Raw genomic sequence first — 27,510 nt, forward strand, 5'->3', positions numbered from 1 at the left:
TCCCAGGACCCTGAGACCATGACCTGAGCTGAAGGCAGAGGCTTAACCCACTGAGCCACCCAGGCGCCCTCTCTTTTTTTTTTTTTTTTTAAGATTTTATTTATTTATTTGACAGAGATCACAAGTAGGCAGAGAGGCAGGCAGAGAGAGGGGGTGGGGAAGCAGGCTCCCCACACTGAGCAAAGAGCCCGACATGGGGCTCAATCCCAGGACCCTGGGATCATGACCTGAGCCGAAGGCAGAGGCTTTAACCCACTGAGCCACTGAGACACCCCAATTTTTCTTCTTTTTTTCCAGATTTAACATTGAGATCGTTCAGTTAGTGATTTTTGAGTATGTCACTTTAATAACTTATAAGGAGCCTGGCTCATACAAAATTACATATAAGATGAAAAATCTATCTTCCTCTAAACATTTTTGCTTTGTATTCCTCATTCATCTTAGAAAGACAGATAATATGACTTATTTAGTGATACCTAATGGCATTAAGCATGATCATGTTAACTTGTTTTCTATTCTACCAACAGATTAATACTAAAATTGGAAGTTTGTCAATTGCTGAATATTGGAAATTGGATGTAATGGCAGCAGAATTTATAAAGAGTTGCTGTAGAGGATGTTTCTATGGTGACACAGAAAAGCATAATTGTGAGTTTGGCTTCTTTTGACTTCAACAAACATGTATTTAGTGTCTTTTTTATTTGTGGCATTTTATAATATAAAGATAAGTGAGACGTATTTCCTAACTTCATGGGGGAGACAGAAACATAAATAAGAGGCATAGTAGGTAAGTATTAAAGTACCCTGGAGTCTGGAGGGAGAGAGATAAATTCAACATTAACCCCGGAGACACCATGGGACATCACCACGGAGAGGATGGCATTTGGTATGGGAGTCTAGAGAGGATTTCGGCAGCTGGGTCGGAAGAAGGAAGTAAGAGAAGGTAAAAATTGGACCTGGGTGTGAGAGGTGGCTGAAATTGTACAGGCAAAGGCAGGGAAAGAAAAGTGTTGGGTGTGTTTGGGGACAGTATACTCTGGCAAATGCTTTCATTTGAATAAAGACGATTTCTAGTTTACGAACAGTGCATTAAAAAACTGCCTTTCACAAATGAAAGACTACCGGAGAGGAGACCCATTATTTCATCAAGACCCCATATTTATAAAGGACTCCTGGAGAGTTCCCTTTCAATTGCATGGTCTCCTCCTCTCTTCTGAGTTGTGACGGGAACTTTATTTTTCTCTGGCTTTCTCTTGTATTCCTTCATCTAGAGTATAGCTTCCTAGTATATGTGAGTACGAAGGCTTCTTTTTGCATTAAAACATTTCATAATTCCTACACAGTAGTAGTTGTACTTTCATTTCTGAAGTCAACAGACAATACTAATTGTACATAAAGATGAACTCTGGGTGTCCTTTACATCCCCATCCGAAGTCATCAGCCTTTGAGACAGGGACAAAATGGGTCACAGAAGCTAGAACAGGGAAAGTTGCCATTATATTAGGGTAAAAATACATTTTATTTTGTGATTGGGTGAAGTTTTTGTAGACTTGGAGACCTTTAGCTTCTTTTCAGAATTCTTTTATATATTTAAGACTGATGTTAACCACCAGTACTGACAACAAGAATTGCTTTGTTGACAGTATTTTACTTAAAAGCATCATGGAATTAACTACAAAATAAACTTGTTTTCCATCTGTGAACTCTTTTGTGGGAATGAGTTTCTTTAAAAACTGCTTTTACCATTATGATAAGTTGGTATACTTCAGAAATAGTATATTAATTTCTCAAATATTGCCTGGACAGAATTAATGTAGATTCCAGAAGTGCTTGATAGGAAAACTACGTAGAGGTTTCTATATTAGCAGTTTGTTCTAAAATGATGAAGTAAGTACCAAAGTTTGCTAACTTTAGATTATTAGAGATAACTCTACATTCATATTTGTGATTTTTCTTTTTTCTTTTGTTTTTTCTTCTTTTACATGCAGTTTCCAGGGAGAGAGACTTTCAAGCAGCAGTCTCAGAGACTCAGGATACCCCTGTCTCTGTCCCTCCATTGACTGCTGTTTCGGTAAAGCCTCAGGTTGGCTGTACTGAGGATTACTTGCTTTCCAAATTACCATCTGATGGCAAAGACGTACCATTTGTGGTGCCCAGGTTTAAGCTCTCATATGTTCAGCCCAGGGTACCAGGAACTCTGTCACATCTGGAGGAACTTGAAGGTAAAAAAATGACACGCAGGATTTAAAGATCAACACATAGCATTTAAATGCTATTGTTTCTGTGATTTTGCTTTTTTATAACTTGAGAGTTTTAAAATTTTTTTATGTATAACTTTTTATTTTATTTTATTTTATTTTTTTTGCTCTTTCTGCAGAGGAACTTAATGTATAATATTTTTGAAAGGTCCCATTATGAAATCTGATCACAACCAACGCACATTTGAGTGTAGATGTGGCCTTTTAAAAAAAAATTTAAGATCAATTAACATATAGTGTATTGTTAAAGAGTTTAGTGATTCATCAGTTGCATTTAACACCCAGTGCTCATTCCATCACATGCCCTCCTTAATGCCCATCACCCAATTACCCCATCCCCCCACCCACTTCCCCTCCAGCAACCCTCAGTTTGTTTCCTATGATTAAGTGTCTCTTGTGGTTTGTCTCTCTCTCTGGTTTCATCTTTTTATTTTCTTCCCTTCCTCTGTGTTCATCTCTTCTGTTTCTTAAATTCCACAGATGAATGAAATCATAGGATATTTGTCTTTCTCTGACTGACTTATTTTGCTTAGCATAATATTCTAGTTCCATCCACGTCCTTGCAAATGGTAAGATTTCTTTTTTTTTTTTGAATGACTGAGTAATATTCCATTGTATATGCAACTTCTCAGTCTAAATAGCCATTTGAGTGAGATAGATTCATTGGGTAGATTTTGGCTGATGTTAGAGGCCAGTGGAATTATGATGATAAGAAGAAACAACATGTGGGGCGCCTGGGTGGCTCAGTGGGTTAGGCCGCTGCCTTCGGCTCAGGTCATGATCCCAGGTCCTGGGTTTAAGCCCCACATCGGGCTTTCTGCTCAGCAGGGAGCCTGCTTCCTCCTCTCTCTCTGCCTGCCTCTCTGCCTACTTGTGATTTCTCTCTATCAAATAAATAAATAAAATCTTAAAAAAAAAAAAAGAAGAAACAACATGAAATTCTTGTATTTTAAAAATAATTTGCTTTAGTCCATTGAAACACTGTCACAATGTTTTCCCCCCTCAAAATTTTTTTGTGAAAAATTTCAAACATACAAAGAAGTTGAAAGACTATAACAGTGAATACCCATATATCCACCACATAGAATTGATCATTAATATTTTACCATACTTTATCACATATCTATCTATCGATTCCTGTATCTGTTATTAATCCTTTATGAGTTGGAGGGGGGTGGAGAACACATTTCACAATAAATTGAAGACACTGATACATTTCCTTCCGAATACTTAAGCATATATATACTTTATCAGAGTTCAGTATCTGTTTACAATTTTCTTCTTTCGACATAAACCTTATACAAAATGAACTGCCTCAGTTTTGAGTTTGTTTTTGTTGAGTTTGGACAAATGCATGTAACATTGTAATCCAAACTCCTTTCAAAATCTAGAATATTTTTCCAAATATGATTTTCTGCCCCATCCTTTCTTCTCATTCTGGGACTCCAATTAGACAAATGTTGGACCTTTTTATATTGTTTTATGGGCCTCTGAGACTTCTTTTGCTTGTTGTTCACCATTTCCCCTACCCTTAAGATTGGATATTATTGATTTTCAAGTTCACTGTCTCTTTCCTCTGTCATACAGCTGTTAAGCCCATCCAGTGAATTTTTATTTTAGACATTGTATTTCTCAGTTGTTGAATTTACATTTGGTTCTTTCTCATATATTTTGTTTCTTTGCTGTGATTTTGTTCTTTTTTTTTCATTACCATAAGCCTATTTTCTTCTATGTCTTTGGGCTTTAATACGTTTCTCTGTTAATTCTAACATCGGAGTCATTTAGGTTTGAATTCTAAGGTTTGTCTTTTTTTGGTGGGGGGGAATGGGTCACCTTTCCATGTTTCATTGTGTATGGAGTAATTTTGGATTGTATTCTGGGTTTGGAATGTTGTGTCATGGACACTTTAGAATCCATTATATTACTCTGAGGTAAGAGGGTCCCCCCCCCTTTTTTTCTTTCTTTTAACCAGGCGATGAATTTTGTTGGACTATGCTGCAAATTCTGTGTCTTTGATGGCAGCTCTTATCTCACCTTGGTTTTTGTATCCTTAGTTGGAGTCTGTCCCGCATATGTGTGGCTCAGGGATCAGCCAGATGTTTGAGCAGACTTTATTCACAGAATTTGGGGCTTTTTCCTTTCCAAGATACCCACCTTACTTTCTAGCAGCTGTGGTTGCTCTGAACTCTACCCTCTGGTTCTTTAGGCCAGAAAGAGTGTGGATTTTCTTTTGGCATTTTATCTGCCCTGTGCAGCACCAACTTTGGCTTGTGCTAAAACAGACAGTCATTAAAAACAGGTGGCCATTCCCTTTCTTCCAAGAGTCAGTGCTGTCCTGAATATGCCCTGCTTCTGCTCAGTCTCCAATCCCTTCAGGGTTTTTGTTCATTCTGTTTTTGGTCTACAGTGTACTGTTGTTATCTGCAGGAGACTTGGGTTTGGTAGGAGTGATCCATCTTCCTTCCATCTTTACTTCTTTCCTTCCTTCCTTCCTCCCTACCCCCTCCATTCCTTTCTTCCTTCTTTCTTCAAGGAAAGAGGAACCCCATGCTTGGCCCACCACCTAGTTTTGCATGGCAGCAGTGTCTCTCAAAAGCAGTGTTTACAAGCTCTTGGCCACAGCACACCCTGATCATTGGTCTTCCTCTTTCTCTCGTACTTGTTAACAGGATTGGGATTAAACTATATAAACAGTTTGGTAATCTGTTTTATTCTTGTCACACATTGTGAACATGTTTTCATGTTCATTGCTTTTTAATGGCCCCGTAGTATTAAATATATAGATGTACGATAATTTATTTAATAAATTCTGTATTCTTAAACATTTAGGGTATCTTATGTATTATTTTCATAATCAGAAAATAAGAAATACCTACCTGGTTATGTGGTAGTTCTTCTTTTGTCTGTTTTACTAGGTCACTGGAGAACAGATTGCTTTTTGATTTGAATGAATGAAGAAATGGGTTTACACTTAAATTATAGGCTCAGTGAGTATGTGGTAAAGCCATCTGATTTTGATCATATTGGAGAGAAAGATGACTCTATTAGAGTCAAGAAAGTGTTCTTGGTGTCTAACTCTAGAAGTCAGACATGTACCTGCTGTATGTGTATGTGCCTATGAGTGATGGGCTGACAAGGAAATTTTGAGGGGAGATAGGGCCGACCACTGTCAGTAATGACTGACATTTTATGTCAAGTATTTGAAATGTGTTTTGTTTCATTGCTGTCACTTACTGCTTTGTAACACACAGATTCTGTCACTAACATCTTGCCATGCTTGCTTTGTCACATATCTGTCTACCTTTCCATTAAGAGAATGCATTAAATAGATATTTTGAGAGGTGTAAAGTAAATGTTACTCTATGTTAGTTTTATAGCACTGTGTTCTGTAAATTGAGAGAAGTTCCTCTTGAACTTTAAAAATGATATCACTGTATACCATTTGAGGGGAAAATTGGAATTCTGTTAAGGAAAAATGAAATCAGAATATTCTTTTTTAGGTGTAGCCTATAAAGGTAGTGAGTCATCTTTGGTGCTACGACTCATGACAGTGTATCCTTGTTACCATAAACAGACTTGTGGTAGTGCACTGAATGACTTAAGGGTTAGTTCCTAAGGTGTACAGCCTCCTCACAAAGCTCTCTGGCATCATAACTCCCTCTTGGCACCCCTCTGCCTGTGTATTGTGTTGGATTACACACATAGTTATTTGAACTGGGTAAGTGTAAGATCTCACCTCATAACCCCATATTTTATTTTTCTTTTCTGAACTCAGTATGAAGCCACCTGTTTTATGGGTTAGCTTAATTCAGAAAGTATTGGTTTATACTGTGGGTTCTATTTTAAATAGGATGAAGAGGATGAAAAGATGGTAATAATTTAAATACTTGAAAACTTTATTTTATGTCTCTATATTATTTCCAACACGATTCTGAACTTTGGAAGGAATTTGATCTACTGTTTTACCCTTTTTAATTAGGAAATATGCACATGTAGAAAAAAGGAACAAAAGGAACAAAGCAGAAATACATAGTTCCGTAATTTATTAAACAAAACACATGTATGGCCACCACTCAAGTAAACATGTATGTATCACCCCAGTACACAGACGCCTCCCTCTTCCCTCTTTTCTGTCACTCCAGAGTAATCAGGTCCCAACTGCAACGATTATTGCTTCCTTGCTGTTCTGCCCTTTTTTTTTCTTTTTTTTTTTTTTAACCACCGAAGCACATATCCCTAAATGTCATGGTTTATTTTTTCTGTGTTCTGACCTTTAGGTAAATGAAATGCCATATTTAGCATAGTCTCCTGTTTATGGGTTCTTTCATTCAACATCATTTTTGTGAGAGTCATTCACATTGTTGTCAGTAGCTTCAGTTGGTTTTAATATCTGTACAATATATTTATTGTATTTATTAAAAAATAGATTCATTTTTACCCCAAATGGCATGGTATACAGCCGTGTGTCAGTACAGCATACAAAAGTTGCTTTTAGTAGTAGGTATAAACTACAGTCATTTTACCGTTGATGGTCATTGTAGGTATAAACTACAGTCCATTTTACTGTTGATGGTCATTGATTTTTTTCTGATTTTTTGGTCGTGATGGATAATGATGCTTACGGACATGCTTGTACGAGTCTCGGGGAGCACATGTGCAGGCATTTCAATCGTGTATGTGTCCCAGAACGGCACTGTCATGTCACAGGGTATGCATAGCTCAGCCTTCGTCGAGTTTCCACGCTGTTTTCTGCGGGGATTGCCTCAGTTTATAATTCCCACCAGCCAAGCTTGGTAGTTCACGTTGCGCTCCTCTTGTCCACACTTGCTTTTGTCAGGCTTTTTGATTTTGACCATCCCGGTGAGTCTGCAGTGGAATCTCCTTGGAGTTTTCATTTGCATTTGCCTCGTGACTAATGAAATTGAGCACCCGCTCATATTTTTTGGCTATTTGGATAGCATCTCTTCTGAAGTGTCTGCTCGAGTCCTACAGCCAATTTATACGTGGGCCTGCCTGTCTTTTCCTTACTGATTTGTGGGAATTCCTGATGTATTCTAGCCATGAGCCCTTTGTCGGTTCTGCTTCTTGTACATGTCTTCTCCCACACTGTGGGTTACCTTTGCACCCTCTTCAATAGTCTAGAAAAATGGAAAATGTCAATTTTAATGTAGTTTAGTGTATTAAAAATTTTTTATGATAAATGCTATGTTCCATTTAAGAAGTTCTTCCCTGCTCGAAGGCTGTGAAAACTGCCTTATACATTGACTTAAGTGTATAAGTTTTGTTGGTTTGCCTTTAATATTTAGTTCAGACCCACATCCAATTGAAATTACTGTTTTGTGAATGTTTTAAGTTGGGATGAAGGTTTTTTGGCTATGACATATATATCAATATCTAATTGTCTTAGCACCTTTTAGTGATAAGACTGTTCTTTCTGTACCGTTTTCCAGTGCCACATTGATTGTAAATCTAATGTCCACAAAATTATGTGTGTCTCTATCTGTTCTGCTCAGTCTTACTTTATTGTGCCAGTGTTCTGTTCTTAATACCCGGTAGCACAGATCTTTTAATCTTGTTTTTCTCCTTAAAGATTTGTTTTGGTTATCCTAGGACCTTTGTGTTTCCATATAAATATTTTCTAATCACCTTTTTGTTGATTGCTAACTTTATTGCATTGTGATTAGAGAACATTACTCTGTGATTTCAGTCCTTTCAGAGTTATTAAGAATTGTTCTGTGTCCCTCAGCTTGCTGTCAGTTTTTATAAATGTTCTGCATCTTCATCAAAACAATGATTATCTTTTTACTTAAAGGGTGTTCTTTGTGTAAGTAGAAAAATAAAAGGAAACTCAGATCACAAAATACAGAATTGTTTATGGGGCAAAGAAAAATGCCAAAAATTTACCAGACTGTCTTGAAAGCAGGGCTCATAGCTGATCCCTGGCAGAAGACTCCATGCAGAGCTCAATAAATGTGTGCTTTTTTTTTATATTTCAAACACATGTGATTTGGTATTATTTGAGACAAAAATTTTTTCCCTCTGCCTTGGCTGCATTAGCCATTAGCTAATAACTCCAAGAAAAGTGTATTATAAAACTTTAGAAACACTTACTTTCAGGATCTGCCAGAGCATCTTTTGGAGATCGAAAGGTAGAACTTTCCAGTTCATCCCAGCACGGACCTGGCTATGACATTTACAACCCGTGCTACAGGTATCCGCACATTTCACCTGATCTGAGCCGGCGCCTTCCTCCTCGTTCAGAAGCGGCGAGACTGTACGGATCAGGTATGAAAACTTTTTTGTGTGTTTTCTCTTCGTGTTTCTCTCTAACAACTGTAGAAATCAAATGAAATCTAAGACCCTAGAAGAGAGGATTCTAATTATCAAAAATAAAAAAATAAGAGAAAAGCAGTCTTCAGAAGTGATATGATAAACGTTATGGCATCTCTGTGGTATTCTATCTAATGTGAAAATTGAAGGATTAATGAATTATGTGTATTGGTAGTTCCAGTTCCATTTTATTTGTCCTTTTTTGAAAAGTTTCATTTTTTTCTGTATCCTCTATCCATTCAGAAACTCTGCAACAGATACTTATTAGCTTCTTTCTTTCCTGCTCTATTCAGTGAAAATTATAAATTTACAAACTCATGATGAGATTACAGACATGACCGAAGAAAACAGAAAATGCCTGCATGATCATAGGACTTTCTTAGTTTAATATTTGAGCACTATATCAATTTTAGACTTTCATGTACATATGTGATTCACAAAATTCTGTTTTTCAAGTTTTTAATGTATATGGCTATCCCAACAACTGAATTCAGGGCGAGGTGCTAAAAACAAGGCAGAAGTATTTATTTAAATGTTTATTTCAGCACCGTTTTAGAATACACGGTTAATGTACTGAGTTCCATTCCTTAAGAATCTTCTAATTTCGGGTGCCAGGGTGGCTCAGTTGTTAAGCGTCTGCTTTTGGCTCAGGTCATGATCCCAGGGTCCTGGGATTGAGCCCGGTGTTGGGCTCCCTGCTCAGGGGGGAGCCTGCTTCTCCCTCTCCCTCTGCCTGCCACTCCCCGCTGCTTGTGCTTGCTCTCTTTCTCTGTCAAATAAATAAAATGTGTAAAAAAAAAAAAAAAAAAAAAAGGAATCTTCTAGTTTAGGAAGGAAACTAGAAATATAAACTAGAAATATAGGAACACATGGAATTCAGTATATTTTTTTAATGTACTAAATGCTCATTATGTTGTTGAATTGCATTTAGCACAGAAGACCTACATTCTCTTAGAGTGTTCCTATGGAATGAAGAATTGTAATGTAAACAGAAAGAATGAGTTTTTCCTGCTCAATATTTGATATAGTTGTGAAAATGTGTTGTTTGATTTATGTTAGTTTCTATTTGAACCAAAGTAAAATAATCGAAAAAAAAATTTAAACTTTAGTAGAAGACTTTGTCTCTTCAATAGATTGTGTTAATATTCATGATGCACTCCTATAGAGATTTAGTTCATAGTGATTAAGTAAAATTCCAATGTTTTTTCTTCTTTGATAAAAAGAAATTTTTCCATGTTTCTTTGTAGTTTGTGACTTAAGGACCAGCAAACTTCCCAGTTCCCCTGGGCTAAGCAAGTCTATGTTTGATCTTACAAGTTCATCTCAGCGGTTCATGCAGGTGAATTATTGATATAAATTGTATAGAATAACTTATTTGCAAGCTAAAAAATTGAGGAATGTGTGAATTACATTAGAAACAACATGTATAGACCTTTTGTAGATAAATCTATGGTAATATCTGAAGAATAAATATTTAACATTTCCCATGTGCATTTTTCCACATTTTTCAGCTGACTATTAAAAGGCATTTTTTTTTTCTTTTTCTTTTTTTAAATGAATCTTACCTTTCTCAGTTAGTATGCACTCAGGTAATCTTGAAGGCATTTGGAATTTAGAAAAGATATGATTAGAAGTGCTTATTGATTAAACCTTCCTTATTGAATCAGCTACCTACTTAGTAAAAATTAGTATTTCTATTGAGATATAAGATTTTAATTACTCATTACTATTAACACAGCATCCTCCTATTTTTGAAATAGAATTATTTTTTGATGTTTAAAGTTTCTTATAAAAGCATAAGTAAATTGTGATTATTAAAAATTACAAAATAGAGTTAAGCAAAGTAAAAAAGACAAATCACCTGTATTCCTATAACTGAGAATAAAAGCACATGAAAATACTGTTCTAGATACTTAAGGGGTTTTTTTCCATGTGAGTGTATATACATGTATTTTATTAAAATGGAAGTGTATTCTAAATAATCCTTCGGAATTGTCAGTAGGGTTAATTTCTCGCAGAATTAATTCTGCAGAGCACCAGCCCTTGAATGTGTATCAGAATAGGTTGGTGAGCTTGTTAAAATTCCGGCAGCCCATCATACCCCCAGAGTATTTGATTATGTAGCTCTGCACTGGGGGCTTCAGTTTGTCTTTCCAGCAAGTTCCCCGGTGATGTTGATCTTGCTGGTTCAGAGGGACCACGCTTTAATGACTGCTACATAGCAGGTTTTTAAGTAACAAGGCACTTCCAAATGTATTCTTATTTTTACTGGTACTTTCAAGTAGGAAACAATAAGCAGTAATTTCTTTTTCCTTATTATAAAACCACACTCCAAACAGCAAAGGCTTTCCCCATATGTGACTAAGTAAGCTATTGAAGATTTTCCTGGTAACATAGACAGAAAGCTTTTTTTCTCTTTACCATCTAAAAGAGGGACATTCTGACCAGTAGCACTGTCAACATGGTTAGCATGCAGTTTGATACCAGAGTGGGTGTTGGGGGTTAAGCTTCAGAATCTTTAAATTTTGATGTGCGATAGCAGACTCAAGAACAATTTTTATCTCTAGAGACATGATTCCTGGTCCAGCATGCCTAGCACTTCTTCTTCAAGGAAAAATTCCCAGGGCAGTAACAGAAGCCTGGGTAAGGAATAAAGTGCCTTCTTCTTATATTCTTTTTTTAAGGAAATTATTTCTACCTAATAGTAATTTGAATATATATATGGTAGGGTAAAGAGAAAACTTCTAGATGGTTATATCTGTTATCTGCATATGAATACTCGCATCAGGTAGCCCATTTTAGGGTTCAGGCATGAAAGGATCTTTAAAAAACACAAAGCAGGGCGCCTGGGTGGCTCAGTGGGTTAAAGCCTCTGTTTTGGCTGAGGTCATGATCCCAGGGTCCTGGGATCAAGTCCGCATCGAGCTCTCTGCTCAGCAGGGAGCCTGCTTCCTCCTCTCTCTGCCTGCCTCTCTGCCTACTTGTGATCTCTGTCTGTCAAATAAATAAATAAAATCTTAAAAAAAACCACACAAAGCAGTGACGTGCCTTTTGTTTGTTTTGAAGTATTCTATTGCAGAAACTTCCAGAAGCATCCAGGATTAAAGCCATGTCAGTGTTATTTGGGAAAGTGTATCTTAGTTTTAACTTAAGTCACTCAGGCTGTATTTGAGTTAAGTTTTCAAGCCAATGTACTTCTTATAGAAGGTCTTCTCTTAGCACTCCAATAATAACACTGAAGTGAGATTTTTGTCTTTAATTAAAGTGGCAACTTAAAAAAAATGGCAATTTTCAGCTCTTAAAATTAGATTGTGTCAAAGCATAATTGGATGAGAAGGATTGCATAGCATTTCTAATGTCCTTGTTCTTTTACAATTCAGATACAATTACTCTGTCAGGAGATGAAAGAGATTTTGGGAGATTGAATGTGAAAGTGTTTTATAATTCTTCAGTAGAGCAGATCTGGATCACAGTTTTGCAGGTAAGTTGATTTAGCAAATACCAACTTTTCTGACAAAATTGAATGTTTTCGTTATAAACATCTGTTGCTCTCTCTGGGTAATGGACAATACCTTCTTTGGAATTTAGGATTTTGTAGTATTCTGCAGAAAACAGTATTTTAAAGAGACTCTAAAGAAACTAAATCTGTAGGTCTGATGGAATTGTGGTTTTTAACCTCAAGAAGGAAATTGATATGCTGTCTGGAACATTAAATGTCAAATTATTTTAATGTAGATGAAACAAAAGTTCTCAGTACACTAACATTTACTTTTATGGCTTGTATTTAAGTCATTAACTCAAGAAATACATCAAATATTTGTATTGTTAGGATTCTTTGTAAAATTTAAACTGTATTTTTAATTTTTTTAGTGCAGAGATTTAAGTTGGCCTTCTAATTGTGGAGACACTCCTACTATTTCTATAAAAGGAACACTGACATTGCCCAAACCCGTGCATTTCAAATCTTCAGCAAAGGATGGCTCTCATGTAAGTGGCTGTTTGTGTTTGAATTTCTTTTTCTTTATTTATTTATTTATTTATTCATATTTGTCACTTTAAACTATGTAAAGAATTGGAATGAGAAAGTGTTTTGTTTTGGGGAAATTGCAAACTACATATTCATTGCTTTTTAAAGACAATTTTGTGCTTCAAAAATACTTGGTAGTTCATTGACCAATGTTGCATTTATAAAATACATTTAAATAAAAATAAAATAAAAAGATTTTTTAAATTTTATTTTTATTTAAATTTTTTTATTTATTTAATTTAATCCAAGCATTTAAAAAGAAAACCTTAATCACTGAAGTATATACAAAATGAACAATATCTAAGGAGACTACTTTTCTTGTATGAAAGGAAAATGTCTATATTTTCGTTTTCTTTCCTCTTAACCCACGTTGGCTTTGAAGAATAATTGCATGATTGTAATAAATTTCTAAGTATTTCCAGGTATTATACTCGGAAGACTTATGATCCTGAATTTGGTTTTATAGATTTTAGATTTCCCATTAGTTTAAATATATCTTCATTTTTGTCTTCTCATATATGAAAGGTTAGTGTTTTTCCATGCAAATGAAAGGTGTTTTCTGTAAGGACATATGATTTAAAAATAAGGTAATTCAAATAACTAATAATCGTGAAAAAAATTTACTCTCACTAGTAGTTATAGAAATTCAAATTTAAATTCCATATTGCTCTCTTTCTTTCTTTGCTTATTAAAATTAGGAAAAAATTTATAATTACTCTAGAACATAGAACTTTCTGGAAATTATTTTGACAAAACACATCAAAGTCTTGAAATACTTATACACCTTACATAGTAATTCTACTTGGAATGTGTTCCATGGAAATAATTTAAAATGCAAATAAAAAAATATATAAAGTATTCTTAGCAGTTTTGTTCATAGGGGAATAATTGGAAACCAACTAAATGTCTTATATAGGGGAACAGTTGAGAAAGTTCATGGAATCTATACCATGGGCATTATAGTTTCTGTGGGCTGCTATAACAAAGTACCACAAATTGGGTGGCTTAGAACAACAGAGTTTTCTCTCTCACAGTTTTGGAGAAAGTTGGAAATCAAGGTGGCAGCAGTGAGGGAGAATCTGTTCCATGCTGCTCTCCTAGCTTCTGGTAATGGTCAGCAGTCTTTGGCATTCCTTGGTTTCACTCTGCTTCCATCTTCACGTGCTGTTTTCCATCTGTCACTGTATCTCCACTGTGACCTCATCTTAACGTCACCATTTACATCTGCAAGGACCCTGTTTCCAAATAAGGTCACGTTCTGAGTTACTGGACATCAGGGCTTCAGCATATCTTTTTGGGGGCCAAATTTAGACCATAACACCATGTGATAGAATACTAGGCAGCTATAAAAGATAATGTTTAGGAAGAGTTGTTTTTTTTTTTTAAGTGTGTTTTTTAAGATTTTATTTATTTATTTGACAGAGAGAGAGAGAGATCACAAGTAGGCAGAGAGATCTCAGGGGGAAGCAGGCTCCCCGCTGAGCAGAGAGCCCAATGCGGGGCTCCATGCCCGGACCCTGAGATCATGACTTGAGCTGAAGGCAGAGGCTTTAACCCACTGAGCCACCCACGTGCCCCTTAGGGAGAGTTTTTAGGGACATGGAAAAATGTTCTTAGTAAGTAAAAAGGCAGTAATCAAAATTGATGTACATGTGTTAGTATCTCACTTTATGAAAATATGGATTATAGAAGGTCAAGATGGAAATAAATCTTAACTCCGGTTATAATGCTGACACTCAAGATGAATCCTTCCTGAATTAAATAGGAAAGGTTTCACTTTTTTTTTTTTTTTAAGATTTTATTTATTTATTTGACAGAGATCACAAGTAGGCAGAGAGGCAGGCAGAGAGAGAGGAAGAAGCAGCTCCCTGCTAAGCAGAGAGCCCGATGCAGGGCTCGATCCCAGGACCCTGGGATTATCCTGAGCGGAAGGCAGAGGTTTTAACCCACTGAGCCACCCAGGCGCCTCAGGTTTCACTTTTTGATTGCCAAATAAAACCAAGTTAACTTAGGAAAAGTTGGGGAAAATTGTTCTCATATTAAAACTTGCACAGAATCTTTTAAAATTTATTATTATTGATCAACTTGTTGACCCCTACTGTAGCAAAATGTGAAGTAGAGCAGCACACCGTGGCTTTTGTATAAGCTCAGTGCATCTCCGTTTAAGAACACTTGGTGTACACTGCATTGTTGGTGTGATCCTGAGACTGAGAGAAAAAGAGAGCGCTGGTGGTTGGGAGCTCTCAAACACTATTCTGACTATACAGATACAAACAATTACAATAAAAGTCGAAATGTGGCTGCAGTATCTAAAATATTTTTTTTTCTTTTAGATTTTTATTTATTTATTTGACAGAGAGAGATCACAAGTAGGCAGAGAGGCAGGCAGAGAGAGGAGGAAGCAGGCTTCCCGCTGAGCAGAGAGCCCGATGCGGGGCTTGATCCCAGGACCCTGAGATCATGACCTGAGCCGAAGGCAGAGGCTTTAACCCACTGAGCCACCCAGGCTCCCCAGTATCTAAAATATTGATGTTAGTTGCCCAGATATCTCGTTTTTTCAAAAAGCAAAAAAAAAAAAAAAAAAAAAAAAAAAAGTCCTTTTCAAAAGAATGCAGTAAAGAGAATAAGGAAGTGTAGAGCAAAATCAGTCCAGTGTTAAGAAGATGTGAGCCCATGGTAAGCCAAGGCTTTTAAAACATTAGGAATAATGAAAAGAATATTGGAAAATACTCTTGAGCATGGAAAACACTGACTTGCTGCCTGGGGTGGATGCTTATGAGAAAAGATAGCACTTTCCAAGGAGACTGATTTCCAGGTTAGAAAGGGTGAAGCAAACATCACTGAAGCAGAAATTGAAGCCCAAGGAAGGTGGGAAGAATGTTAGACAAAGAATAGAAATAATTCCAGTCTCTTAATGTGAACGGTTAGATTTGGGGTACTTATGAGAGAGCACACATGAGATTCTTGAACCGCTTATTAACTGTTGAAAAATTGTGAATAGCAGGAAAGATACCCCAGAACCAAAGATGGAAAACAACCCAATTTTCAAAAAGTAGAAAAGCTATATTCTGCTAAACTTGGTGTTGATATTGACCTGAGTTCCTTAGTAATTAAAAGGATGATTTGTGAAATTAAGGAAGGCAGTATTCAGGATAAATTCTGGAAAAATAATTCATGGTCATTGTCATCTTAAGTTACATTGAAAAGTATTTTTTTGTTGTAAAAAAAATTAAATCTTCCTTTCCTACATTATAAAATGTTATTTTCATTTCTTTTGTATCAGCATATCTTTTTTTTTCAGTCCTTTTATCTACATTTTTAAAATTATTTTCTTGTGTTTTTGTTTTGTTTTGTTTTGTTTTGTTTAGATTATCGAATTCATGGAAACTTTTGTTTTTGCTATTAAACTCCAAAGTCTACAAACCGTAAGGCTTGTATTTAAGATTCAAACCCGGACTCCCAGGAAGAAAACCATCGGAGAATGCTCACTCTCACTCAGAACTCTCAGCACACAGGAGATGGAATACTCTTTGGATATAATGCCATCTTCAAAAATCTCTGTAAGTGATAGTGGTTATGTAATGTTGAAAGTGTTTTATACTTTTAGAACTATTTTGTGGGTGAGTTTTGGTTGGAGTGTAAACTGAATGCTCTAGAATATACTAGAGGATCAGGAAGGCTCTCAAGAAGAAATAGTAATAACGATGATGTCATTGTTAAATAATACTTTTTAAGTAATTGATAAAAGGTTGTTTTATCAAGTAATTGATAAAAGATAACAGATACCCTTTGCCTTCTCTGTTGAAAAATAACCTTAGGGTTATCTTCTCCTAGTACATTTTATATAAACGTTACATACGTCAGGGAAAATAATCCTGAAGTTAGTAGTTGATAACTTAGAAAGAGCAAGAAAGAATCGTAAACTCCAAACTCAGAGGTTGCCTTAAAAGATTAGGAAGGTGGTTTTAATCATGAGTAAGCTACATATCTGTCCATAAATTGGGTAAAATGGAGGTTCTTACGGCTGGGGTATTGCTTGTTTGTTAGTTAGTTAGTTTGTTTTGGAAAAGAACTTGATTAGTGTACTGCTTCTTGAATTTTGAGAACTGATTTTAATTCTCTCAACTAGCCAGCTGTTGAAATTGTTTAGCTATCCCTAATAATTTGATTCTGCAGCTTCTGTGTCAGGATAGCAGTTACAGAAATCAGTCATAAGCTTCTGTAAGGTCAAGCTTACATGTGATTTTAAGTTCATATGGGATTTATATTTTACCTGCCTTCAAAAATATTTAACATGACTTGAAGTGATTCTTAACCCTGGCTACACATTAGAATCACCTGGGGAGCTTGACAAACATGCCCACATCTTGACCAGATAAATCAGAATTTTGTGGGAGGAGTGAGGGGAGGCAGGGGTAGGCCACAAGCATCTGTACTTCTCGGCTTTCCAGGTGATGCTTTGGTGCAAGCCTGGCTTGAGAACCACTGAATTAGAGGGGAATTAAGTTACGGATTAAAAAACAAAACCCAAAAGATTTCTATAATCAAAAATGATATTTTTAATAGTTATTTCTTATGTATTATTTTCTGTCTCCATCTCCAGTGTGTTCCCTGTACAGCATTTATTACAACTTAGAATTCAGTTACTTGTTCTAAATAAAAGTAGGCTCTAGCTTCCATCTGTTTTCTTTATATTTGACTGTGCTTAGTAAGGGCCTGTTTTATTCTTGGCATTGAATATTGGTACATAGGTAGGTAGGAAAGAATAAATGATGAATGAAAGCATGCCATATTAGATTATTTTTATATTCTGTTGAAATATAGCAAATTTGATTTCTAACTGTGACAGGAGTTTGTCACCTTGCATTTTTTTTTTTTTAATTAACTTGGTGTAGAGAGTAATCTGCAACCACATTTTACAGAGGGCACAAATATACTATTCAAGTGGTTGATTCATATAGTAACACTTTAAAGACTAGGAGAGTGTATCAAAAGATAACTCAGCAAAGGTTTTTTCTGGGGAATTGAGATGTTCTAATCTTATCTGCCTTGGAGAATCTGAATGAATGATTATGGCTGAGTTTCCACCAAATAATGTCATGTATTGGAGGTCTTACCAACATTTGTATATCTGCTGTGTCCCAGGTGCTAGGGATACAAAAAGATTGGTGGCCTGAAGGAAGAGCTTAGGAGCTCTACTGGACCAGTGAACTTATGTTACTGAGGGTGAATATTTCATATTATTGGCTAAGGCAAAAATGGTAGGCTTTGTTTCCTGTGTCGAGGAGGAAGATTGGTAGTCTCTGTGAAAGTGACAGAGCCAGACTCACACACTGACAACTATATCACTGTGAACAGTAGAACTATCATGTAAGCTCATGTTTTCCTCGTTACAGAATTGTTGACCTTGACAAATAGTAATGGAAGTATTTATTTGAGAACCCAGATTTCTGTGTGGAACAATGTACAAGAGGTTCTCGTGCAGAAGACACTTTAACCACACAGGGGAGGTGGTGTTAGGTGACTTAATGCGCGCACCAAACTTCGGAGCTCTCTGCTCTTGGTATCCCTACCATGGAGACCAACACACTGAAGCCCTTGCCTGGTTTCCTCCAGCTGGTAGCTGGTGAGGCGGGATTTGAACAGAAGCACCGATTCCAGGACCGGCTCTCTTAGCTCAACTATATAGCACTCCCGCCAAGGAGATATGCTCCAACATCACAGGTCATGGTTTTCCTCCAATTATGCAAAACTTTTCACTTTCAACAACAATTCAAGGAAGGCTCAGAAAGTTTTCTTCAAAAAATTGATAGATTATTCAGGACCAGAGATCATATCTTATATCTTCCACAGTTTTGTGCCCTTTAAAAATACACTTAATGTATACCTGCTGCTTGATTAGAATTTTAATTTTTTGGTGACTGTGAGACTGAAAACCACTTTGAATAGTTTCTCATGATCTAAATTAATATCCTGGAACATAGTAAGTAATTTGAATTCTGAAATGACACTGGCAAGTTAGAAATGGCAAACCCTTTGCCAAACACTGCTTGGTTTTGTGTGAGTGAGTACTACAGGTGTGTAACACTAAGGGATGTTTTGTAACCATTAGGCATTTTCATAAGTATGATACATTGTGGGTACAAAACCATAATAAGGGGCCCCTGGGTGTCTCAGTCGATAAGCGTCTGCCTTCAGCTCAGGTTATGATCCCAGGGTCCTGGGACCAAGCCCTGCATTGGGCTCCCTGCTCAGTGGGAAGCCTGCTTCTGCCTCTCCCACTTCCTCTGCTTGTGTTCCCTCTCTCGCTGTCTCTCGCTCTGTCAAATAAATAAATAGAATCCTAAAAAAAAACATAATAAAAAATTTTATCCATAGTTTCCTTGTTTTGTAAACAGTAAGTAATGTCCTTTTTAATCTACTTTTTTAAAATGCCAAGAACATGGGGCACCTGGGTGGCTCAGTCCTTAAGCGTCTGTTTTCGGCTCAGGTCATAATCCCAGGATGCTGGGATGGAGCCCCACATTGGACTCTCTGCTCAGCAGGGGGCCTGCTTCCCCCCCCCCCACTCCCCCTGCTTGTATTCCCCCTCTCACTCTCTCTCTCTCTGCCAAATAAATAAAATCTTTAAAAAATAAAAAATAAAAAAAATAAAATGCCAAGAACAGTAGCATTTTTTTTTAATCAACAAAGGTTTTAATTTAATTTAACTTTTCCCTTCTCTGTTTCTCCTTCATTTTATTGTTTGCCTCCGGTTTTCTTTGACCTTTTCCTTATTATTTCCTGCCTCATCACTTTCACTAGCTCCCTTCTTGCCAGCTTTCTTCTTTGGCTGGCTCTCATTCAGCATAGTAAGTCAGCTCTTAACCCACACATTTGTTCCTTGTAGTAATCCTTTTTCTTCTGAGCTGGGTAGCACCTACTGTCATTGTCTATGATTAGAAAAATATAATGATGACTCTCATATTTGAAACTTTTTATTGAGCTTCATGTATTCTTAAAAATAATTCAAATGAATACATTTAAGTGTTTTTGGAAGTGTGCTTCTTTGGTGTTTATCTTGCTGACATTTTCTTTAGTACAGCTGCTTAGGAATTTAATTTGTTTTCAATTTGAATTGTCTTCTGACTGCTCTGATTTGGAACAATCAGATATGTTGGTGTGACTTGGATTTTCAGAATCCATGAAAGTGAATACCTCATATTTACAGAATCCATGACATTTCTCCTAACCATCTTATGGACCATAGCTTTGTGTGTCAAAAAAAAGTAGTGTTTTCTTCTAACTGTAGTTCTTTATTTCTAAATTTTTGAAATAGCCCCAAACCTTATTCTTAATTAACAAATGGCACTCTTTTGATATCCAGGTTTGCCATGCAGAACTTGAACTGGGGACTTGTTTTCAAGCCGTAAATAGCAGAATTCAGTTACAGATTCTCGAGGCACAATACCTTCCAAGCTCTTCAACACCTCTTGCTTTGAGTAAGTATATCCGTGGCTCAAAGTGGAATCTTTAGAAAATATTAGTAAAAGGTAGTTTTTCCTGCATTTCTTAGTAATGGACATTAAAACCTTAGTTACTTTTGTTATTTAACTTACTTACCTTTTAACTTAAAATTACTTTATTGGATTTCAAATTTCAGCCATTGTGCCTACTTTAATCCATGTTCACTTGGTTTTTATCTGCTTGATGCCATTCCTTATTGAGCTCATCAGTTAAGATAGGTTGAGTTTTCAGAGGACTGTTAGATATATTTCACCAGCCTAGAAAATTTATTCTTTTCCTAGTTTGCCCTTCATTGAATGTATTGCTAACTAGAAACTTAATTAAAAAAAAAAATTTAAAAATACCAAACTCAACCCTTGAAACACTTTTCCTTCCCTGGGCCGTGGGGCACAAGAAGGGGTTCTGATAATTTGTATTGTGTAGGCCTGGTTCACATGGCTTCTCCTAGAGCTGGGGATTTGAGATCTGTTCTACCAGGGCTAGAGTGGGGTAAGAGTGCTCCCTCATTCCGCTACAAGGAGAGAGGATATTGGGAGGCAGGCAGAAGCAATGGGTGTCCACTGTAACTACAAAGACTGAAAATAAATGCAACTGACCATTCAGTTCAGTTCAACTGACCATTCAGTTGTAGGAAAACAGCAACAGACAAAAAGGAAAGTAGAGGTGAGGAGTTACAGGTAAAGTTGAAGTTGATAATTGTGAAAACAACAGCAAAAGACATAATCAATAAAACCAAAAGATTTTTCTTTGAAGAGATGAGTAAAATAGACAAACCTATAGTAAGTTGGATTGAGCAAAAAATAAAGAAAACATGAAAAGGGGTGGATAACATTTCACATCCAGAAGGATTCAATAATAAATTAGATAATACCATTTAAAACTATACCTGTTCATTTGAACATCTATATATAATAACTGATTTTCAGAGAAAAAAAAGTTGTTGAAATTTGCTCCAAAAGAGGGAGAACATCTGAATAAAATGATTAACCATGTGTAGATAGTTAAAGAATTGCCTCTAATAAAAGCACCAGGCTAAGATGATTTTACTGGTAGAGTCTACCAAACTTTCAAGGAACATTTAATTCCTATTTTTTTTTAAAGATTTTATTTATTTACTTGACAGAGAGAGAGGGATCACAAGTAGGCAGAGAGGCAGGCAGAGAGAAGGGGGGAAGCAGGCTTCCTGCTGAGCAGAAAGCCTGATGTGGGGCTTAATCCCAGGACCCTGAGATCATGACCTGAGCTAAAGGCAGGAGCTTAACCCACTGAGCCACCCAGGCACCCCTAATTCCTATTTTATATAAGCTGTTCCAAAGCAGGAGAAACAATGGAAAAAGTAACTTTCTGAGGTGGGCATATTCTCAATATCAAAACAGAAAAGATAGTGCATAGAAAAAAATAGCTATAGACTATTACTACTTATATAGATAGATAGAAGAATCATAAAAGAAAAATAAGCAAATGAAATCCAACTTGGCATGAAAAGAATAAATTACCAGGACTACATAGTAGGTTAGTTCGAGGAACGAGGATGTCAGTAGAAGTCTGCAGATGCAGTTCATGACGTTAAGAGGTGTCCTTCTTTAATCAAAACTGCTGATTGGGATTGTCCATGATCTGCATCTTGTGAATCTAATGGTCCGTCCTTGGTCACCACTTTACAGCTCCCTCCTTTCTGGAAGTTCCCTCCTCTCTTTCTTGCTGCCCTGCAGCTCCAGCTCCATCCATGACAACTTTGTGCCTGAGCTGTAGGTGCCATGCATCCGTCAGACAGGGGAGGATGCTTAGGCGGAAAGCTGTATGAACCTGAATGTTAGCGGTGTAGTTTCCATCTTGCAAGACATGACACTCCTCCGGTTTCTTCCCACTTTTGGTCTTGAACAGTGTTTTGTTTTATTTCGTTTTGTTTTGTTTTCCCCAGAGTTGATCATTGTTATCCATGGGAAGCTTAGTTTATACAACTATTCTATCATTACTGGAAGCTCTCCATCTCAATTTATTTAAAGAATAGATTTTCTCTAGCAGGCATATGTTTAACTTCTGGAGTTGCAATCAAAGAACTTTACCTGCATAAAATTGGGAATTAAATTCCTCTGGCTCTCTGAAGAGTTGGCCCCTATCTTTTGTGTAATACTTTTCAGTGTGTACTCCCCTACTGCTGACCATTACTTATGCCTACAATTTCCAGTCTTTAATGGCATTCAGGTTAGAGGAAGAGTCTGTTCATTGGAGGTCACTGTAGTTCTTTGTAAAGTGTGATTAAAATGACAAAGTTTACTATCAGCATTTTTTCTGTTATGCCAATAACTCATTGGCTCTTTATAAGTGGCTTATATGTTTTCACACCAAATATAATATGTGAGTATATATAACTATATGGGATTTAAAATAAAATTTTACATATCAAAATTTCTTATTTTTTAGGTTTCTTTGTGAAGGTGGGAATGTTTAGTTCAGGAGAGTTGATTTATAAGAAGAAGACACGCTTACTGAAGGCCTCCAATGGAAGAGTAAAGTGGGGAGAAACTATGATTTTTCCACTTATACAGAATGAAAAAGAAATTCTTTTTCTTATTAAGCTTTACAGTCGGAGCTCTGTAAGAAGAAGACATTTTGTGGGGCAGGTTAGTCGTGAGTTTTTATCTTGAATCCTTTCTTTGAACTTCTCTATGCATTGAAACATTTGGTTAACAAAAGGAATATAGAGTAAAATTGAAGTTGAGTAGAGTAAAATTCTACAGCATCATAAATTAAAATTTGACGTTGCCACAAAGGTGAAATCCTGTCAGACTTTGCTTTAATATAAATAGTTGGAATTTCTGTGCAGTTAGGTTTCTTATCTAAAAATAAGTCTGTTTCTGAGCTTCTAAACTATAAATACTGTAAGAATGATCAGTTTTTTAGTACCATTGACTAGTTAATGGTATTAATGCTAAGTATTTATTTATTTTTTCCTCTATCCAGTATTTTAAAATACAATTATAAATTTAAATTCAGTTAATTAACATATAATGTATAATCGGTTTCAGAGGTAGAGGTCAGTGAGGTCAATCTTATATAACACCCAGGGCTCATTCCATCAAATGCCCTCCTTAATGCCCATCACCCAGTTACCCCATTCTCCCAACCCCCTTCCCTCTTGTTTCCTATGATTAAGAGTCTCTTATGGCTTGTCTCTCTCTCTCTCTCTCTGATTTGTACATTCACTAAGTATTTAAATCAAAAATTTTAAGGCTGCAGATGGCCAACTTACTTCATTCTGTTTCATGTTCAGTTTAGTGTTTAACTCTGTATGCTATTAACTGAATTATGTTAGATTCAGATTCCTAGAAAACATTAGTTTTGGCAGTGGTTGTGATGGTATTTAGATAGTTGATTTTGGTGTTTGGATTACTCTGTTTAAAAATTCTTGAAATCTGTGGAAGACAATAACACTTACTTGCCAGTCCAATGGGGACTTACTTCTTTTGTAGTTTATTTTACTCTGAGTAGATTAATGGTAGCTGTCCATTATCTTTTATCTTAATAATGATTGTTTTACTCCCATTTAAATTCCAAAATCTACATCATTGGTTTAAAAGCTTCTGCTTGATAACAAGATGTTATTAGCAGTCTGTGTGAAATCCTAAAATGATATGTGAATATTCAAAGATTGATATTAATTCTTTGACTCACTTCTTCATGCATTTTACCTAAAATCTTCGTTAAAAAAAAATTATGGTTTTGTTGTTCTTCATTTATTCCTATTTTGGAAGGAGTTTGGACTCAAGAATTCATATATATAGCATACTTTCAAGGCCTTGAGGCCTATAAAGTGCATTCAGTTAAAGTTTTCCTATATCCTCAATCCCCAGCTATCATGTATGGGTGGAATGGGAGATTTCCTTGACAGGTGATTTTCATGATAACTTTTTTGGTGATTCCACTTTCTTGGTTGAGAGTCTAGTTAAGAATTACAATTCTGGAAGAGCTCTTGCTTTCCATCTGTTCCTGTGGCTTCTCTTGGGTTCTCGGGAGCCACCGTGGTGGGGGAACCAAATGTAGTCTCAGAGTCTCTTGATGTCAGCCAAAGAACGCTGGTGTTACCTGTTTCATATATTAGGTTCTTTGTAGGATTTTATTTGAAGGAAAAATACTTCTAACCAGGAAATTAAGGGGAAAAGTTTTGAAAATCAGTGACCTGCTCCAATTTCTTTATTTAAAAGAATTAGAAACTGAGTCTCAGAGAAGTTAATTCCTGTTACTGCTAAAGCTGAGGTTAGCATTCAGGCTTCGAATTCCTTGTCCCCTTTTCCTCTAGGTAGGTGTGAAGTCTTATATCTGCATAGTGCTCTGAACTTTTCTCAAGTTTATTCATATCTATTACCTAAAGTTACAGTTTTGATTTCAGTTAAAATCACAGCTTAAAATGTGCTTAAAAATGTGTATTTCTTACCAGTTTAACTTAAATCATGATTAGTCTCTGTTTATTTTCACAAAAATGATTTTGAATGGTTAGGATGAATTCTAAGTTGAGCTTCTAGATATACTGAATAACCAAGGATACTAATTACTGTTTTGGGAGAAATGATTTTAGAATATCTCACATTAAATTTTGAAGTTGGATTGGATCATATAACATTAGTCTTCAGAGTGACTAAACAGGTTAGGTGTTTTGACATATATTTGGAAAAATGGAAAGATCGTTTGATTGAAAATATGTGAACCAGGGGTGCCTGGGTGGCTCAGTGGGTTAAAGCCTCTGCCTTCGGCTCGCGTCATGATCCCAGGGTACTGGGATCAATGCCCCACGTTGGGCTCTCTGCTCAGTGGGGAGTCTGCTTGCCTTCCTCTCTCTCTCTCCCTGCCTCTCTGCCTACTTGTGATCTCTCAAATAAATAAAGTCTTTAAAAAAAAAAAAAAGAAAGAAAGAAAATATGTGAACCAAACTTCCACTTGCCTTTCGTCAGTAAGAGGAATTAACTGTTTGAATTTAGTTGCCATTCTCGTGTTAAGTTAAATGATTGTCCTGTTCCTTTACAGGTTTGGATAAGTGAAGACAGTAATCACACTGAAGCAGCAAATCAGTGGAAAGAAACAGTTACAAATCCAGAAAAGGTTGTTATCAAGTGGCACAAATTAAACCCATCTTGAAGACATGACACGTTAATTTGGTGAAGAACTTGACATTGTTTTAGAAGACTTACGATTTCAATTTGGTACCAATGAGAAGAGACAGATCAATATACTTGTTAATGTATTTATGGAGGTCGTAATTATAATAGTTGATGGATCTTATGGAAAATTAAATTTGATATAAAAAATGGGATGAATTATATCAAATATCCAAAATAAAGGGAGTGTTTTAAAACTTGCCAAAATATACAGTAAAAGAGTAGTATGCTAGGGCAAGTAGATAAATTACACAATCAATGAGAATTTCAACCATAGGTAGTTATTGCTATATTATGTTTATGGGTTTTTTTTTTAAAGCTTTACCTAGATATTAAAAATCTGGTATATCAAATCTCTGTTAACACTATTAGAATGTAGAAGACTTTACTGCTGACTATTTCAGTGCTGATCGTTACTGATTAGACCTTGACTCCACTGTTTACCTCTTGCTATGTATTTTCTCTCAGAAAGCAAAAATGAATTAAATCACTTCCAGCTCTTCTGTATTTGGGGAAAATTTGTGCCCTGTTTTTCTAATTTCTTACCCATAAGGCATCATATTGCCACTTTGTAAATTATTTATCTCCAAGAAACTTCAAATATATAAAACACTGCAGTTTGGCAAGAATAAATGAAAACACCAGAAGGTTGAAGTTCGATTGGAAACCTAGTATATACACATTTTGCCATATGTTTTCCTCTCTCAAATATTTTACCCTTTGTTTTCATTGGATTTGGAGTAAGATTATCATCTGTATTATCCATCCTAATTCTGCTAATTGCAGATTAAATAGCTTAATTAGCAAGTTCAATATTTTATGATAATCATTTCCTTCTTTTTAGTTTTTTTAAACATAAGCTACTTGTTCTGTAATCCACATTATTTCCCCCATGTTTTTAAAGAAGTCATATTATAGTAAATATTCTCTCTTTGTTTTTCTGTTTTGTTTTGTGGGGAGGGGCAGAGGGGGAGAGAGAGAATCTGAAGCAGATAACACACCCAACAGGAAAACCATTGTGGGGCTCAATCTCATAATCCTGAGATCATGACCTGAGCTGAAATCAAGAGTCAGATGCTTGACCAACTGAGCTACCCAGGTGCCCTGCTAATATTTTCTATAGCAGTTTCTCTCAGGTACTCACTAAAAGTCAGCATGTTGGGGCGCCTGGGTGGCTCAGTGGGTTAAGCCTCTGCCTTCAGCTCAGGTCACGATCTTAGGGTCCTAGGATCAAGGTCCGCATCATCTCTGCTCGGCAGGAAGCCTGCTTCCCCCCCACCCCCACTGCCTACTTGTGATCCCTCTCTGTCAAATAAATAAATAAAATCTTAAAAAAAAAGTCATTATGTGGGCATAATGTCAGGTTAGTTGGCTATACAAGCTATGGCCAAAAAGAACAGCTGTTTGGAGAAACAGATAATGCCATTGTTGGCCTTAGAAAGTCCAACTTTAGTTTTGCTAATGAGTGGACCAAGTGCTCTGTAATGATGATCTTTCATTTTTCTTTCTGTCTTACCATGTTCTACAGATGCCAAGAGATAGATGGTGATGTTAGGCTAGAAGATACTTTGGTATAGCTTCTGCATACACTCTTCATTCTAGTTCTTATGTTCTCTGTATCTCATTAGGATTTTCTCAAATGAACAATTCCTCTTTTCCTAGGTACCGTGTTTGCAAGGCACAAAATATGCATAGTTTACTTGTCCTTTGTTTCCATTCCCTAGAGTTTATGTTATACTGCTGACAGGGACTCTCTAACACTGCATTTGGAAATAATTTTTTTTCTTAGATTTGTGAAAAATGCTATATTGGTCAGTATTCACATGAACTTTCAAGAGAAATCACCTTGTATGGTAGTGTTTTTAATCTTTGAGGCAAATGACTATTTTTTAGAGCAATTTTAGGTTCACAGCAAAATTGAGAGGAAGGAAGTACAGAGAGTTCCCAGATACCCTTTCCCCCCTCATACACACAGCCTCCCCCATATCAACATCTCCCACCAGTGTGATAACATTTGTTTAAAATCAATGAATCTATACTGACACAGCATTATCACCCAAAGTCTGTAGCTTACATTAAGGTTCACTCATGGTATTGTCCATTCTGTGAGTTTCGACCAGTGCATAATTCATATATCCACCACTCTAGCATCATAGAGAGTAGTTTCACTGCCTTAAAAACCCTCTGTAAATGCACCTATTTTAATAGCTACCAAATAAGTATATTGGCTTTTAGA

General features: G+C 36.2%; 1 protein-coding gene across 2 annotated transcripts; it reads left to right on the forward strand.

Moving 5' to 3' along the window:
- The first annotated feature begins 581 nt into the window (after window positions 1-581).
- On the forward strand, window positions 582-25,254 carry LOC111148684 (tandem C2 domains, nuclear). 2 transcript variants are annotated; one of them, XM_022505463.1, is made up of 11 exons: window positions 582-648; window positions 1,989-2,222; window positions 8,376-8,543; window positions 9,836-9,927; window positions 11,156-11,231; window positions 11,969-12,069; window positions 12,459-12,575; window positions 15,984-16,175; window positions 19,982-20,096; window positions 22,546-22,745; window positions 25,144-25,254. In XM_022505463.1, exons 1-11 carry the CDS (start codon window positions 582-584, stop codon window positions 25,252-25,254), a joined length of 1,473 nt encoding a protein of 490 aa, XP_022361171.1. The 2 variants fall into 2 exon arrangements, with proteins under 2 accessions (XP_022361171.1, XP_022361172.1); XM_022505464.1 differs by lacking the exon at window positions 15,984-16,175.
- The last annotated feature ends 2,256 nt before the right edge of the window (window positions 25,255-27,510 follow it).

The sequence above is a fragment of the Enhydra lutris genome, unplaced genomic scaffold, assembly GCF_002288905.1.
Source record: "Enhydra lutris kenyoni isolate GAN:26980312 unplaced genomic scaffold, ASM228890v2 scaffoldscaffold20, whole genome shotgun sequence".
Classification (NCBI taxonomy): Eukaryota; Metazoa; Chordata; class Mammalia; order Carnivora; family Mustelidae; genus Enhydra; species Enhydra lutris.